At 43.5% G+C, this 17,632-nt stretch overlaps 1 protein-coding gene across 1 annotated transcript; it reads right to left on the bottom strand.

Annotated features, from left to right (window-relative positions):
- Positions 1-15,437: 15,437 nt before the first annotated feature.
- E1B28_008042 (uncharacterized protein) lies at positions 15,438-17,620 on the bottom strand (the record flags this gene model as incomplete). The annotated part of the gene is made up of 15 exons (XM_043152829.1): positions 15,438-15,526; positions 15,603-15,693; positions 15,923-15,970; positions 16,033-16,150; positions 16,217-16,281; positions 16,338-16,418; positions 16,508-16,523; positions 16,580-16,634; positions 16,697-16,741; positions 16,801-16,888; positions 16,939-16,963; positions 17,017-17,196; positions 17,258-17,312; positions 17,372-17,479; positions 17,533-17,620. 15 exons carry the CDS (start codon positions 17,618-17,620, stop codon positions 15,438-15,440), a joined length of 1,152 nt encoding a protein of 383 aa, XP_043010916.1.
- Positions 17,621-17,632: the final 12 nt, after the last annotated feature.

The raw sequence follows: 17,632 nt of genomic DNA, 5'->3' as shown, positions 1-17,632 counted from the left end.
AATGTCGGTCGGCGACGTCGAAATCGAAGAGTTGTTGAGACGACTAGACGGTGAGACTGATCGGGCTCGCAACCGCCGCTTGATCAGGGCGTTCATACAACACGATACAAGTGAGTTTTGAACAGGGATGTCTACGTTTGTGAAAGCTGAGTGTCTCTCTTTCAAGGTACTATGCTCGGCGAGCAAGGCTACACCAAGTCAAATGGCAATGCGAAATCCATCGCATTGGAATCCTTCGCCAAACAAGCAGGTAGATACAACCTCAGGCTACTCAACTGGCCAGTTGGGCTCCCCTTTCCCGGCATCGGCAATTCCACCGTTGCGCAGTTGAACCAACACCAGCTCAAGTCAGTTGTGAAACCTAGAGAAGACTTTCTGCGAAGGGTCTTGAACAAGACGGTGACGGAAGCTGAACGGCAGGAGATGCAATTCGTTAGAGTGGTATTGTGGACTAAGGGTAAGAGTACACTTTTAATATCGATATGCAATTGAACCTCGTCACTAACATTTTGGTTTGACAGAGGAAATGGAAATGGAGTACGATGAACAAAATGAGATAGCAGTCGTCATTGACGCCAGTGACAACGTACTGCTTACTGCTGAAGAAAGTCGCAATCTCTCCGGGAAGAAACCTGTGATACGTAGGAAGGTCAAGAAGATGCCTGCGAAGGGCCCTGCGCTCAGTGATCAGGAACTTTTGGACACGCCTTCTCCCAAAAAGGGTATGCTGCCCCTCTTCGACGATGACAACGAAGACAGCAACGAAATTGACCAGAGTGAGGGCTGGGGTTTTACTCCCGCTCAAACACGAGCACCACCACCAACATTAACGAGTAATACTCGAGCTGTGAGGATTCAAGGTGTACCCACCACTGTTCGTATAGGCCTCAAGCATCAGTATGTTGCGCGACCTTCAATCCCTGTTGCGTCCCAGCAACCGTCCACGTGTGGTCCTTCTGGGCCGCCTCCTCCAATACCTCACGACACACGACCTGCACAAGCATCTGGTAGTTCTCGATTTTCCTCGTCAACACAACCACCTCCACAATCAAGGCTGAATATGGTTGGTCAACAGGAGTGGGGAGTTCGTCGAGCAGAGCCGTTGTCACAGCTATCACAACCAGGAATAATCCCAAGCCTTGACTTGCGGGATGTAACACGTAACCTTCAACGAGAGAAAGTGAGGGCAAGGAAAGACAGTTATAACCCGGGATCTGAAAGTGAAACTGAAAGGCCAAGTAAGAAGCGGAAACTTGGTGTTGGTGCAAGCTCTCGAGTTCAACCTTATTAGGTCGTTATAATGGAATTTATTAAATCTAACTCTGAAAACTTCATATATAGTTGTTTAGAAATCAATGTCTACATATGCATTGTTGTTATCACATATCTATATATCTAATTAAATCTAAGATTTTGGATCAAACTGTCTGATTCACTTTCAATCACTTGTAAGCCATTGAGAGGATTATATATCTGAATTTAAGTATATGTTTAGATGGTCTAGACTGTGTAAAAACGTCCAGGTGGTCAGAACTTGTACCATCATGGGGCCCTGCAAGTGATGAATTGGATGTTGTAAAGCTGTCAATGGTTAGTGAATCTATGAATGAGGTTGGGCAAGAGATTTCAGAATATGTCTATTCAAATGATGGCAGGAGCGAGTGTGGAAGTGTGCTGGATGATGACATTGATCTTGATGGAACAGACTTCAACCTTATTGAACATATGCAGGCATTACACTTGGCAGAAGAGTATACTAGCCTCTCAGAGAATGATTTAGACTTGTAAATAAATTTGAGAACAGCCTGTTATCTGGTACCATTCAAGTGTAGCTGTAGATATGGATACATTATATAAGCCCCAAAACAGCCTGAATTTTATTGCCATAAAATGGATTATCTTAAGTTATTGGAAAAGTGGTTCAGACAATGTGAAGACATAGTGGTTTAAACCATGCAGATTTTCATGCAGTGGTCTAGACCATGTTAAAATGTAATGGTTTAAACCATGTATATTTCCACCCAGTGGTCTAGACCATATGAAAGGATAGTGGTTTAGACCATGTAAATTTTACAGTATGGTCTAGACCATGGTCAAGGTTGTGGTCTAGACCTAATATTTAGGTCTAGACCACATGAAAGGATAGTGGTTTAGACCATGTAAATTTTACAATATGGTCTAGACCATGGTCAAGGTTGTGGTCTAGACCTAATATTTAGGTCTAGACCACATGAAAGGATAGCAGTTCCGACCATGCAAAATTTTACAATATGGTCTAGACCACATGGAAGTATAGTGGTTTAAACCATGTAGGTTTCCATACTGTGGTCTAGACTATCCAACTTACAGTCTAGACCATATGTTACATAGAGTAATAAAAACTGTGTTAATAGTAAATATAGCTATTGTAAAGTGGAAGAAGCAACTAGCAAGGTTTAGACCAAATGGGTGCCAGAAGTCCTGATGCATGGTCTAGACCATACCTGTGGTCTAAACCAAAATGAGTGGTCCTAAACCTGGTCTAAGTGACCTCTTAGATGGATCATTTCAGTGAGCAAGTTACATCTAACTTGGTCCAATATGATGGCTGCCTGAAGTGGGGTTAGATGTGATGAAGAATAAGATATTCAATAATATCTATTTCTATGAGTTTCTGCTATTCATTTGCGATAGAGGTGTTCATGAACCTGTCTCCTAATATTTAAATTATGTCCAATGTCAAGTTTGGAGACGTGGTCGTTGGAATTTCTGAATCATGTCAAAACCCACCAGATCACCCAAAATTGATTCAATTAAGCATGAGATGCACTAGTAGGTCAAGAATACAATCATCTCCATGCACTAGTGGTATCAATATCAGTAAGGGAGCCTTTCACTCCGACAACAAAATCAGAAGAGTCGAACAATGAGCTTCCATGGTTCGGGTTCTGAGTATTAGTATTACTAGCTCAGAGTCTGTTTCCATTTCCCGTTCCACTGCCAGCTGATCCAGTTCCAGAAACATCCAGTGTTGTAGTAGTGTGGACAACGCAGTTGTAGCTTGTGTGTTCATGTTCCATACAGTTGTCATGCCTGTACCAGTACCGACGACATACAGAACTGGTGTACCAAAGACGGTTGAACTGGTGGTGGACATCAGCAAAATGACATAATACTTTTTGCCCTTTATTTTTTTTCCGGCTTACAAGACACTTTTTGTTACATTTTTAACTATATATAGATGAGAAAAGCCGTAATTACTCTTTCCAAGTCTCATGTAATTCTATTTACTTCTGTTTGCACATGCACACTCGGAACCGACTTGTCCCAAAAGGGACATAGATTGCTGCTTGTCAGCTTTTCCATATTTTTGGTGGGGAAAAAGCCAAAAAAAGCGACAAGCCCGGTACTGTATGTTTACTGATGGAGTGAGTAATAGCCATACTAGTTAGTAGTTGTGCTGGTTACCGGGTTGGATGTGATAGTGAAAGTAGTGCAAGCCACAAAACCTCCTCTACCCCCTAGCTCAGAACTCACTAGACTATACCCTTTACACAGGTAGTTGTAATTTGCTAGTAAAAACCACTGAAATTATCGTAGTGTGTGGGGGACGGCGAATTCGCATAGCATAGCTTTACAGCCATCTAGATAAACCTTCATAACTCATGAGACAGTGAACTCGCTAGAGTCACCATTCTTTCCATAACCACCACGGAGATTGTTGAAGTGCAGATTTGCTAGGGGTATATTGAGTAAAAACCTCGGAGGTTATCGTAGATGTAATGCAGTGAGGACAGGCTGATATGCAGTAGAGTAAACATACCATAGGATCAAGAGTGTCGGGTGGAATGAAGCAAAGCATACAGGTGTATGAGCATGTGAAGCTATATTCTCACCCATAGTACACTCAATTCCTACCAGACAAGACATATTGAATCAGAGGGAAAGATACAGATAAGTCTATTGGTATAGTAGAGTTCAAATATGAAGTTGCTCACCTTATGAGTGACAGCCGTGCCCATCAAAAAAAGAACAAAAAACTATAGTCAGCCTGTACTGGCATTGGCACATGAGTGATGATATTCGTTTTCATGAAATCTTATCTTATATATCTAGATTGTGTGTGTGACCAGTATGACTGGGCCATCTAACCACAGCATCATTTGCTTTGAATTGTTTGCCAGGCCCGGGCCTGCCTTGCAGTCGTTTCCATCCAACCGCCTCTTCCCTGTTTACAGTGACAAGTATGCTGATGTTGGTTTGGGTGTTTTGAGTGGATGCTGTCACCCTCCTGCCACGGTGAGGTGAATGAATGATATGAAAGAAATAAGTGAAGGGGGTGATGAAGAGAGAAGAAGTGCTTTGCCAGAGTCCGTGGGAGTCTTGATTCATAACAAGTGCTGCAGCAGCAGCATAGCCACAAGAACTCCTTTCTACTTATGCTCCCTGTCTAGCATCGAGTTTGTACGCCCATCACAATTTCAAGTCAGCAAGGTCAGGATTAACTAGCTAGGGGAAGCAAGTGAATCGAGTAAAGTTAACGTACCATCACTTGGATATTGTGTAGCGTTGGGGTGGTCGGGGTGTTGGGGTGGTTTACCTGGTTGTGTAGCAAGTGCTGTCAACCAACGTAGGTGTGTTTTATATTTATGTTCCTCTCACCTTTCACAGCGCTGATGATATTTCATCTTGAAAAAACAGTGGTGACATGAGAGAAACATTGTGTGAGTGATAAATTGACACCTAGGATAACCGCCCAACAGCCACGATGCAGAATTATGGTCATCTATAGGGATGGAAATGCTGCAAGATGGCATTGGGCGACAAACGCTGAGGGCTGATAACCGGTGTGGGTTCAACTCATGGCTAGGAACCGGAAGCGTTATTGATGGTTAAGGGTTATGTTAGAGACCGGTGATACTGGATGCTTCGGTCACTCGGTCACTCTGCCACGATCGTTTCCATTTCGTATTTGTTATTATCCTGTTATATATATACTTTAGTTACATATTTGAAATACATTCCTTTCTGCTCTTTTCCCCCATTTTTCCATTAGGATTCCCTCTAGCGAGAGGTCACTCGCCTGTCCCTCCGTCGTTATTCAACAGGTCAAGGTGCGTGTTACTTCACCTTTAGTTCAGAGTTCATGAAGATGACCATTATTCTTTTGATTTGTAGCGTATCACAACGAGAAAGAGAGACTCCCACAGAGAGACCCACGTCCTCCCGCATAAACATCTGCATACTAGAATGGTGGTGTGGGCATATTGGAAATTACCCACAAATCGTGTAGAAATCGTGTAGGGGACTCGATTTTCTGTAAGGGCAAGCAATGATACCCTTGATTCCCTCCTAGTATGGGTGTGACATGGGCGGCTCCCATCCTTCTATATCAGATGATATGGAAAATTAGTCTCATGACCATCCACTTCACCACAATGGATTCGACGTTGAAGTCAAACGTTCCCTCAATTTATCATACAGTATCTTCGTTTTACTGACTGGTTCTTTCCTCGCGCCCCTCACTACTCGTTCTTATACTACCAGTAGTTGTCCTTTCTACAATCACATAAATTAAGAACAGCAGGATAACCTGTTTGGTATCTGTATTGAGCAGTTTTCCCACACATAGTGCAGTTAATTACAGAGAATCAAGGCAAATTTAATTGGAGGGGAAAATATGCATAGGTCTATGGGTATAGTAGAAAATAAATATGAAGCAGCCTACCTTACAAGTGACAGCTGAGCCGGCAAAAAAAAGAACAAAAAAAATCGAGGTGAACATGTGGGCAACACGTGTGGTCACTGCAGTCAGCTGTTCAAGTCTTTTTATCGTTCATGTCGTCTTCAAACTCTCGGAGGAAAACCCCCAAGAAGAAAGGTGGCAATGCCATGATAGAAGAATTTCCCACCATTCTGGCACTGACTTTTGAATACAGTTCCACCGATAGTCAAGGAACCTCAGTACAGTTCAGTGTACCTATACAAGGAACTGACAAAACCAACGATCGACAACAATCGCCCCCTCAAGCGACCTTGCTCCCAGACTCTGCTCTCAAACGTCGAACCTATGATAGATAATTCTCAACCTTATGAACCTCATGCTTCGCCAAAAGAACCTAGTCAATCCAGAGTACCACACCATGGAAAACCACAGGTAATTTTTTTTTGAATCTTCATTTCTAACTTTGATAAGTATATATTCATATTTGATCTCATATAGGGAGCTTCAACCTACATGAATGAGTTCAAGGATAATCTTCATGTTTTATTGGATTACCTGTTGTTCCAGGAGTCGTCACCTGATGTAGGCAAACCCTGCCACTGTGAAGTTCCGAACGCGATTAGGAGCTGTCTTTGCTTTGAGTGTTCCTTCTTTGAACCATCCTGTCCATCATGTTTTCTAAAATCACATTCACGATCTCCATTGCACTGGGCTCATGTCTGGAATGGGAAGTTTTTCGACAAGAAAGACATCTGCTTGCTAGGTTACATATATATCTTCTCCCACGATCATGGCCAGTTACTTACAGTGCCCAGTGGCTGAAGCAGCTGGAGCATATGACAGGCCAAAAGACTTTATTCTGGTGGACACAAGCGGTATTCATGAGATACACTGTGTTTTTTGTGCTTGTGTAGGCCATGGAAAGATGGAAGATTGTTTTACAGATCTGCTTGCATCTCAGATTTTCCCAGCAACACTTCTCTGACCTGAAACTGGATTCAAGTTCAATATTCTCTGGGACTTTCATTTGCATACTTTGACTTCGAAAAAGTCTCCTTATGACTATCTGATGGCATTGCAACGGAAAACCTGTAATTTCTCACTCAACCTGAATAAAGTTCCAGTGAGTGAATCCTAGCTCAGTCTGCCCACATTGTAGAGACTAACATTGTTATGACTAGGATCCATACCACCAGTTTCTATGTGTTCAACATGTATCCTGTGTAGCTCAAGAACTGAAGCGAAGTGGTCATGCTCCTGGAATGGATCAATTTTTTCCGAATCAACCTCCTGGAAGTGTTGTTGTGCCATGTCTGGCATGCCCAGAACCAGGTTTCAATGTACCTAATCACTACTGGACAGAAATTGACAATGAATTCACGTAAGATTCTAATATTTATCTGGTAATATCTTTCTCATGCTTACTAGGCATATCATTCAACTGACTATGATGATTAATGGTCACTTTGACCTTCAACAATTTAATAAAGTTGATGACCCTGATGATGTCTCATTATTGGACAGTCTTGGATTTTTCCCCCGGGATGAGGTTTACAACGTGTAGGTCAAGGATATTGTATTCAAGACTGATGATGAGGTAATGTGTCTTTCATTTGGCATGACTCCAGTCTTATTTGACTTCCATAGAAATCAACATGTGCCAGGCTTCATGCAGTTGATATGCAAAATAAACTGAAATTGAAGGGATGTGTGATAACTGGCGTTGTCACAGTTGAGTGTGGCTGTCACTGTGTTTTCCTTTCAATGGCAGACCTCCACAAGGGAGAACGGTGAGTTCAATTCTGTCAGTTCTATTAAATGTTCATAGCTTTGCAAACACTGATTTTGTTGTTATACAGGCAATTCGCCGATATGCGACTGGGAATTCACTCAACTGTGCACAATTCTTTCGCTGAATTCTCTGCACTTATGACATTGCATGCCAGTTTGAGGTTCACTTCTTTGAACGGACTCAGAAGCATTTTCCAGATATGGCATGGCTTACAGACTTCATTCGGTGGCTAATTCCAAAGATGCACCTAGATGGACATAAGCTCGCATGCCATGTCCGGTACTCACTAAACTATATGAAGGGTGCAGGCCAAACCCATGGTGAAGGGATTGAACAGTCTTGGGCAGAATCGAAACAATCCAGTGGGAGTACTAGACAAATGAATCATGGTCACCAACATGATACAATCATTGATTTCCATAATTACTGGAACTGGGTAAAAGCTGAAAATATGGGTATTGTCATTACTGATTATTTTTACTATTTAAGATATTGACTTCTTTTCTGCCAGGTACAGCTCTGGAGGAAAAATATCTGGAAACCATTGAACACAGGAATAAAGCTATTGAATATTATATCGGCCTTTCAAGTCTGCATGGCCGACATCATGTAGGAAGCTGGTCTTGGGAGAATGATGAACCACAGCTGATTGGGAATGAGTGGACAAGTGTCTATCATACAACGATGAAACAATGTCAGTTGTTTGTCGACATTTGAATTCTAACAGCTAATCAATTTTGATCCCATACTTTTAGTACCTTCTGGTCAAGCAATTTATATGAACTTGCTCAATATAGAGAGAGAGAGAGAAACAGTGCTAAAGCTGAACTGTACAAGGACACCTCTGATGACATACAGTTCATCTGGTCAGGAATACGCCTACAAGAGCAACAGTAGGCTGTTGATTGCAAAGTAATTGACCCTGATTACTGACATGACGGTAGGCGACAACTCAAAGTAGCAACCAAACGTGCCTCAACTGACTCTGAGGTCACCACTGTCAAACAGAGCAAAACCATACTGGCATCGGATATTTGACAATGGCGGAAAATTCAACTTGAAACTATGGCCCAAATTGAAAACCTTACCTCAAATCAACATGACAGAGACATAAAACCAATTGAAGACGAGTGTCTATATCTACCCTCAGACTTCAGTGAAAGTGATCGCAAGCGGCTGTCGCTCAATTCACTTGCCCAAATGGAACATAAATTTCGTGAAGGGGAGTGTAATGACGCAATTGTTGACCTTTGTGATAGCATTGATTACAAGATAGTCATGTGAGACACACAACACACCGACTCACGGGGGGTTACACAAAACACGCGTTCGTTGCGATGGCTAATTGGTGCTGAGGCCAAGAAACAGGGTTACACATCGCAATATCGGGCTGCATGGGTTGCCATACTGAATTTACTGGGATTACCAAGTTCGCCAGACTATCCTGTACTGGAAGATGAACACATGTATGCCAAAAACTCGGTGGCTCCTCAAGAACTAGGAGATGGGACCGAAATGGGTGCGTGGATCTGGCGCTATGGATGATTGAAAGGTTTAAATGATAAAGGGAAAGCAGAGTTCATTCACCAGGGGCCTCAAAATCTGTATCACATGTATGCAGTGCAAAAAATTGCACTGTATGGGGATGGGCAATGCCCGTGACAGAAAGTTTCTGTTTGGCTCTATTTGGTGATGGCAGAAACACTTCAGAAAAGTGTCCAAGCTTAATAACTGCCTGTAGACTCACAAATAAAATAATTTCTCCTCATGATAAATCCTGATAAATCATAAACTTAAAATTGTTCAGAGGAATTTCCATGTAGTGTAAAATTGATCAAGATAGGCATGATATCTTGGTCACTTTTGCATTATCTCAAAATTCCTCTGAACATTTCAAACACAATCACTTCAAATCCAGTATGGAAGGCTCAATTTGAGTGGCCAGGGCATGAGCAAGTCGGTATTAATAAAATGGATATACAGTGAACAAACACGGTATCACAGTGTGACTTGACGCATCTTGATGCGTCTCTGTACATCCTCAACACACAAATCCATGATTACACTCCTATATAGCTTGCAGTTATGTCATAAAGCGATTACACAGAATTATATCAAAGGGGAGGCAGTAGGGGTGGTGGTATATGGTGGAGGTTTAGGACAACGAATGCGGACATGTTTTATGTGGCGGTGTGTATTAGTAAGCTGGATGCAGTTTCAGTGGGCATTGCCCGTCCCCACACTGTATGACAGAATGGCAAAAGAGACAGAGAAGAAGTTTCAGAAGCTCAGTGGTTGTTGGCTGGGTGAAATGGAGGATTTGAATACATTTTTCAGGCAGCGACAGCCAATCATAACAGTGGAATGAAATAGCGTACGACCCGAATTCATATGATACACTTTGTATTTGTTTATATTGAATTATTTGAGCTGGCTGGTGAAAGGGACAGAAGTAGCTCCTCTTGACCACATCCCCCAACACAACTCGACTACTCGTTCTTCATTCTGATATTTTTCTGCACTCAATTCCCCGAGTCAGATGCTTCAAGATGAGGATTGAACCTTCCAGAGGATATGTGTCTCCTTTAACTTACAGAGCAAGAATGTACTCAAAAGTTTCTTCTACAGATGCTGTTTTCTAGTGCTCGACATGCAGAACTATTGACTATGAAAGAGTCAACTCGAGAGCTGAGATGGAGAAACAGTTGGTGACGTGGGAGACAGGTGAGACAGGTGGAGAAAGGTGAGATGAGGTGAGAAAGTGTAACATACTGTACACTTTTGAGACCCCCACACATTTTTTCCTAGACACTCTGGACATCTTGGGCATCCTGCATGGGCATCCTGGGCATCCTGGGCATCCTGGAGATCTTACTCCACAGATTCAGCCTCAAGGCTACTCATCTGACTAGGTTACTTACCCATTTAGAAGGCTTCACTCTGACTCATATCTTGTAGAATACTGTAGAATACTGTAGAATCCTGTGGAACATTCCAGACTAGCTAGCTAAATAGTATATAAACCCCATGTACTATCCTGCTTGGTTTCCCAACCTCGCTATTCTCCCTGACTATCAGTATTTCTCATATTCTTCAATCTATTTCTTTTCTCCGAATCTAACTGCCCATCTGTGAATCAACCTATCAACTGAGTCTATACCAGACTTACCTGCCAGAATCCCCTTTGAGTCCCCTGTGTTTACCACAACTAACCACCTTTTTCAGTGCTAAGTTGACTAGTGCCAAGCAGTTCCCTGCTGGTAGACAACATTTCGGGTGTTCGTAGTACTTCCTTATTACGAGACATACGATACATTACAGAAAGGTGAGACAGGTGAGAAAAGTGAGACAGTTGAGGTGAGGGAGATTGAGAGACAGGTGAGACACATGAGACATGAGATGTTGAGAGGGCTGACAGTGAGACAGGTGAGACGAGTCAGGTGAGGAGACAGTGAGATCTTGAGAGGGGTGAGACAGCGAGACAGAGATGCTGGAGATGAGATAGGTGAGATGAGTGAAATTTAGGTTAGTTTAATTTGAGACGTAACCTATATTTGAAATTGAGATCATTGAGACTTGTCAGGAGGGTGAACTGCCTATGCATATGCCAGGCCTCGAGCCCTGATGCTGAGGATAGCATATGCCTAAAACAACCCAACACCCATGTAGGGCGTACTCCGAGGGGTACCAAACCCCGGTACTCCGACCTACTACGAGATTGTACTCCAGACTAATGCTGGCGAACCATCCTACGGGCCTATCGGCAATAGAGGATGACAAGAGCTGGCGACCAAGGAGAATGAATAATGATGATGTCCAGTATCGTGAATATCCATGAATCGTGTGGTGAGCCGTACGATGAACCGTTGTTGTGCCTGTTTTGTGCAATACTATAAAAGACTTCAATTTTTGCTTGTAAGAAAGAAGAACAGATAATAATTAGTGGAAATAAGAGGACTAGAGATAGCCCGATCTGCTAGTCAAAACCCTAGACCTCTGTTTGAAGGAAATTGAATAGAGAGAGATCTTTGAGAAGAGTAATCCGAAACCTGTAGGACTTCAAGAAGACAGCTAATTCCAAACCTTCTATGTTCATTGGCCTCTCTGCCTTTGGTAACATGTTTTGGGTAATCAAGGGATATTATACTATTTTGTTTTACTTCTATTAGACATCGAGGAAAACAGATTACAGACAGATTGTTAAGACATTGACAGATATTAGAGCGAAGTTAGATCTGGGATTGAAAACTTCTGAATAAGATTAGATTACTCAGAGATAGGATAAGAGAAGTCAGATAAGAGGAGATTAGAAATTGTCCAAGGGAAAGTGTTTTCGGACATCGAGCAGATTAGGGGAACAAGAGATATGAGATTCATTCGATCATAGCAGCGGAAAGATGTGGAATGGAAAGGAGCGATCGAATATGCAGACCATGCATCCAACTTCAGACTGGAAGAAAGAGGGGCTTGGACCTACAAGGACTGCACATGGAAGAAACCGAGAAGACCAAGAAGAGAGAGGGAAGAAGAAGATTATACTCAAAAGTGACGAAGAAATGGCCGAAGAAGGAAATTCGACGTCTATTCCAATTCTTTTCTCATCTAAATCAGAGATTCAGTAGAAAATCCGTTTATTATTTACTTTTCATATTTTCTAGTTCTCGAGCGGTATATAAGGAGCCCTGTAAAAGCTAGGATTCTTCAGTTTAGTACTGCCCAGTTGGTGCAATCAAGCAGTTAGTACTGCCCAAATTGTACGATTAAGCAGGAACTCTCAAAGTGATTGGATTTTGCCCTGACTTCGTCAGTGTGTGTTGGTTTTGGTCAGAACACAGATTTGGATTTGGAATTTGGTTAAGTCCACTTGGGGACTCTAGGCACTTGGGCCACAACAGATTGTTCGCGTTTCATAAGCCGAAGTAGGCTTCAGACTGTTAGATTCATATAAATATAAAGTAGAGAATTCTACTATCTTGAACCAGACTTCACAATCAGAGTTAGTTTTGTCTACATCTCGAGAAATCAAAGAAGGCGTAACCTTCAACAAGCTGAACTTTCGAACCCCCACCTTTAGAGAATACTAAGAGCAATAGATTTGTTGATCTATTTGCTTGGTGTGTTTTTCTTGCAATACCATACTCCTATAATGAGAGCAGACCTTCAGTAGTGAGAGTGTCCTATGATGAGGACCGTACCCTCACTGGTCGGTACTCCAATGACAACGAGAGCATACAATAGACGGTACCCAACGTACACCAGTGCAGTGTACCACATACCTATAACCTAGTCCATGCGTACCCCATCCTGTACTCTATCACCGGAGGAGGGACTCTAGGACGAGTCCGGACTGCGATTAGACGGTGAGTCCCCTAATAAAGGCGACCTGGGCGACGTCGAGTGACAGAGTGAATGGGGCAGAGGCAAAGGATAAAGGATAGGAAAGGATAGAGGATGAGGGACAAAGAAGATCAAATTCTAGAGAAATATCTACCACTAAGTACTCCTTATATACCTATCTAGTAGAAAGGGTTGTACTCCTATACCGATGACCCCTTCTCTAAGATTAGGAGTACTCTCCTATGAATCGACCTCTTTCACATGAAATCTCCCTTGATCGTACACCGAGTCCAACTGCAGTTGACCGTATACATCAGTAAACAATCATTGCCAGCTTGTCTGGCTTTTTTCAGCTTTTTCCCCACCAAAAATACAAGAAAGCCGACAAGTCACAATCTATGTCCCTTTTGGGACAAGTCAGCGCAAAGTGCGGGTGCGCAAATAGAATTAAATTGAATTACATAAAATTTGAAAAGAGTTGAGTACCGTAATGACAGTTTTTCTGTTTCTCCTATCTATATATGGTTAAAAAATTGATGAAAAGTAGCTTGTAGCTTGCCTGCCATCAAAAAAGCCGAAAAATGCTTAAAAAAGCTGAAAAGCATTATGTCATTTTGCTGATGTAGGAGGAAAAAGTCGGCAGCAGGTACTACTCCTGGTTCAGTTCATGGCAAGACTAAAACTTTGAGATTGAGATTGAGATCGTTGAGACTGAGACTGAGATATGAGATATGAGACATGGTATAGCCCACCCACAGGTTATTCTGGCTCTGAAAGTCTTGAGATGTTCTCATGATAGTCTCAAGAATCTTAAGAATCTTAAGATATCTCGAGTTGAGACGGACATTGTGACATTGAGATCCATGAACAAAATGCATGCAACGGCAGTGGTAGTACAGCCCACGCCCAAGTCAATGTATTCCACCCTCCATGAGATATGAGGTGGAGCTATTTGGGTGTGAAGATAGGAATTAGGAAAGGTTCATAAGAAAGAGAGAGAGTAGTGTGTACCGGCAGCCTGATTGAGGACAGGAATGTGGTACGGAGACAAGCACCTTGAATTCTATGAGGGGAGTCGTCAATTAATGGTGAGGCGGCTGTACATCTAGAGGTGTCAAAGGTGTAGTGCCAGCGGCTATCATCGCAAAACTCTTTCTGTGGACGAAAGTGTAATGAAAGCGTTGATTGTTACTTCGCCTCGCGTATCGTCTTCTTCGCAGTGGGTGATACCAATGTTAAGGTCGCTTGGAGAGGTGCAGATCATGTCGATAGACAACCGTATCTAAACAGAAAAACTGGACTAGGAGTTGTACTTGAGGAACTGGATAGATGGGGTCGAAACAGGTAGGTAAGGGGGAGAACGAAAAGGAAACCTTCAACTCAACTGTACCCCTAATCTCCTTCTTCCTTCGTAAAGTCTGAATTCATAGGTTGTAGGTGTTTTTGACTGCGATGAATCTTCTGTGCATTATCAGGTTCTGTTGTCTCCCACTACCCTACCCACGGGGAATAATACCAACAGGTGGGTGGCTTATCGACATTCCAGAAACTTCCCAAACCCATGCCAATCTGGAACAGGGACGAGGGACTTGAAGCTCCCCGTGATATCGCAGATCCGGAGTATTGGGCCGAATATGCAGGTGACGGGCTGAACTGGATGTGACGACTGGTCGTGGAAAGACGCTAATTAGGATAGAATAACCGGCAAAACCAGTCCCATGCTCACATCGGATAAGACCTCTGTTACTTTTAACACAGCTGGCCACGCAATTTCGAGGTAGCTGGAGTGGCTTGTGCGAGAGATATGCCCCAAATTCTATGTGGGTTGTTCACTGTGAGGTGGCTGTAAAGAACGTTTGGAGGATCTCGAATGTCGAGGAATGTGTAGGTGCAGCATATTCTTCCCGCAAAGGGACTGAAGTGTGCATAACGAATGCGTGGACCATGGCTTTGTCGGAGAGAGAACTGCAGTTGCTGGGAAGTGAGATTGACGCTGGAGACGCTGGAGACGCTGGAGAGGTAAATATAGCCTAAATTTTGTCAGAAACCAGAATCTGGCCGTGAAGGGCAAAGCACGTACAGAAGAACGCTTTATTTTCCCAACCTACTTGCCCTGTTGATGTACCATATCATCTCGAAGGATATGACTAGCTTAATGGGGAGTGACAAGACAGCGCTCACATGACAGCAAAATGCCCCCAGTGATAAGAGAAAATAACCTGTGGGAATTATATTTCAATTGACGCTGGGTGCCGCGAGGTGCCGCGGACATAATAATTTGTGGCGGAAGGAAGTGACTATGGAGAAAGTAAAAAATGTGGCAAAAAAGAATTTCATGATATTGACTCGGAGTTCGACATTTCATCCAGAAATTTCTGAGGGGTAATACTTGATGGTGGAAAGAGAGGAATCATAGATCAGGCTCAGATTCAATGGCCCGACTCGGAGGAGAGCTGTACTCAAGTTAATGCCACTTACTGTACATATGGGCGGCTGTAGGCGAAGAGGTACATTAAGTGTCCTACAAGATAACTCGGGGGCGTTCGCTCTCCACCTGTGCTACAAAACTCGTTTGATCGACATGGTTTGAAATTGTTTCGCGTATCATTGACTGAACCCAGTTATCCCGTTGAAACCAGTAATGGGCCCAACCTTCCCACCAGAAACCTTCAGGGAAGACCAGTCCCAAGAACCTAAACAATGATTGTGGGTCAACACGGAGCATCCACTCGAGGACTTGGCAGGGTAAGGATGCATAGAGAAACGGACCTGTGCAGCTTCCGGAACCACAGTTGACCGCGACACGGTCAGCACTGCTAGCTACGGCGATGTTGGAAGTGGCTCCAGTGAAATTAATGCCCTGTGAACCGAGAAACGCGAGAGATAAGCACGAGTATTAAAATGATGATATCATGTAAAGGACAACATGGAGATGTCGGAAAGGCACCCCGACAAGGTCCGCCAGGGTCTACCATGTATATGTACCCGGATTCCGAGCAGTGGAAAAAGCAGAATGCGGTATGTAGGTTAGCGCGATCGCCAGGTAGGATTTTAGGAATTCAACAGGAAATCAGAACCCATGTACTCACTGAGATTTTAACACCGTTCCCTGGGGTTCCAAGCGTGGAAGGGTAGCTCTAGAAGTTACAGCGGAATGGTTGAGTCCTCGAATAAACTCTGAGAGGCCACAAAAACTTACCTGGTCAATGATGACCCCGAATTCTCTGCATCCCGTCGCTGTGTTGCCGGAATAAGTAACACCGGTGACTGAGGCTCCCGTGGCATCACTTTTGGTCTTGATACGAAGGGCCTGGTCGCTTTATGTTGAACGATTCATTGTGAGGGTCCAAGACAGAGAGACTCGTAACTATGGATTGTCTTACTTATTGATGATTTTGTTGTTGGTGATTTGGATATTGTCGACGGTCGCCCCAGTAGAGATAGAACCCTATGAAAGCCGGATGAGATGTGTGCGTGTTTCAAAGGAAAGGTCGGAAGCCTTACGACTGAGATACCGTGTCCCCCCGTACAAGTGTTTCCAGTGAAGGTGATGTTCGATCCCTTATTGATGGCAAGGCAGTCGTCCTGTCGCTAAGTGTCAGAATGTTTTCTCCCTCCCTAAGGATCTCGAGGTCTAGAGCCCGAGGCGTGAAGAGAAGATTGCATTTCTTTACCTGGTTATGGATGTTACTAAATGAAAGAGGTAAGAAATACCCCCCATTAGAATGATACATATTAAATCTCACCTATTAGAAATGACGAGGTCTTCCGTGCTACAATCAAAGCCGTCTGTATTATGTCCTGTTGTGAATAAGCGTCAAGATCACTTGTTGTTTAATCCTGGGCACGATGCTGTTACTGACCAGCGGGTTTGCCATCGCTCTGGCTGTTGGGTTGGTCGCCGAGTGCTACCGGATGGTCCATTCAACAGTCAGCGATTATTCTATCTGAGAATTGAGCAACACACAATTATCGATTGTCAAGCCAGTCATAGTGAGTGGACCAGGATTCGAGACGGAATACGTGCGAGCGGGAGAATTGACGACGGTGACACCCTGTGAGAAATTCATTGGTGGGCCACATCGATGAGTTGCAACAACTTTACCTCGTATAAGCCTGAAATTTTGATCCTGCGCTCAATACTCAGTGGCATAATCAAGAAAGGTCGTGAAAGTGACTGTACTTCATCATCGGGGCGGGTTTGACCACTCCACCATTCCCCCCAAGACCGTCCCAATAGGAGGGTCCATTACCATCGAACTTGTGCCCGTTCCCGTTGACTGGAACAAGTAGATTGTTAATAAATTTAGCCTCGGAAAACACCGTCCCGGCCTGTGAGAACGCACAAGTGACATCATTTCCACTGGTCGTTCAAGAAGTGTGAGTGCTAGAGCCGTTAATCTCATAAGGGTACCTGCATTCACCTGACTGTGAAAAGCGGACCATCCCAATTCGCAACGCCAAAAGTCACATCTCCCTCTGAGGAATGACGGGTGAATGTAGGTAGGTTGATTTTGAACATGATCAGAACCACTCACGCATGTTAACAGTTGTTCCCTGAAGCAAGTTGAGAGTTAGAGCCTGGCCCCCGGGTACGGTAAAGCTGTTGATGTTGACGGTCGTGCATTTCACTGCTTCAGCGACGTCTGTCAATGTTCATGAGCACCATCAGTCCGACGAGGTTCGTATATGATCCTACCGCTCAACGAGGATATTGTACCAACGCAGTCCATTGTAGCGGCATAGGACAGGCCAGTTAAATAAGCGACCGCAATGAGGGAGTTCATGTCGGAAGAGTC

The sequence above is a fragment of the Marasmius oreades genome, chromosome 4 (assembly GCF_018924745.1).
Source record: "Marasmius oreades isolate 03SP1 chromosome 4, whole genome shotgun sequence".
Classification (NCBI taxonomy): Eukaryota; Fungi; Basidiomycota; class Agaricomycetes; order Agaricales; family Marasmiaceae; genus Marasmius; species Marasmius oreades.
The sequence above is the reverse complement of the archived record's forward strand: the minus strand, read 5'-3'. Positions and strand labels throughout refer to the sequence as shown.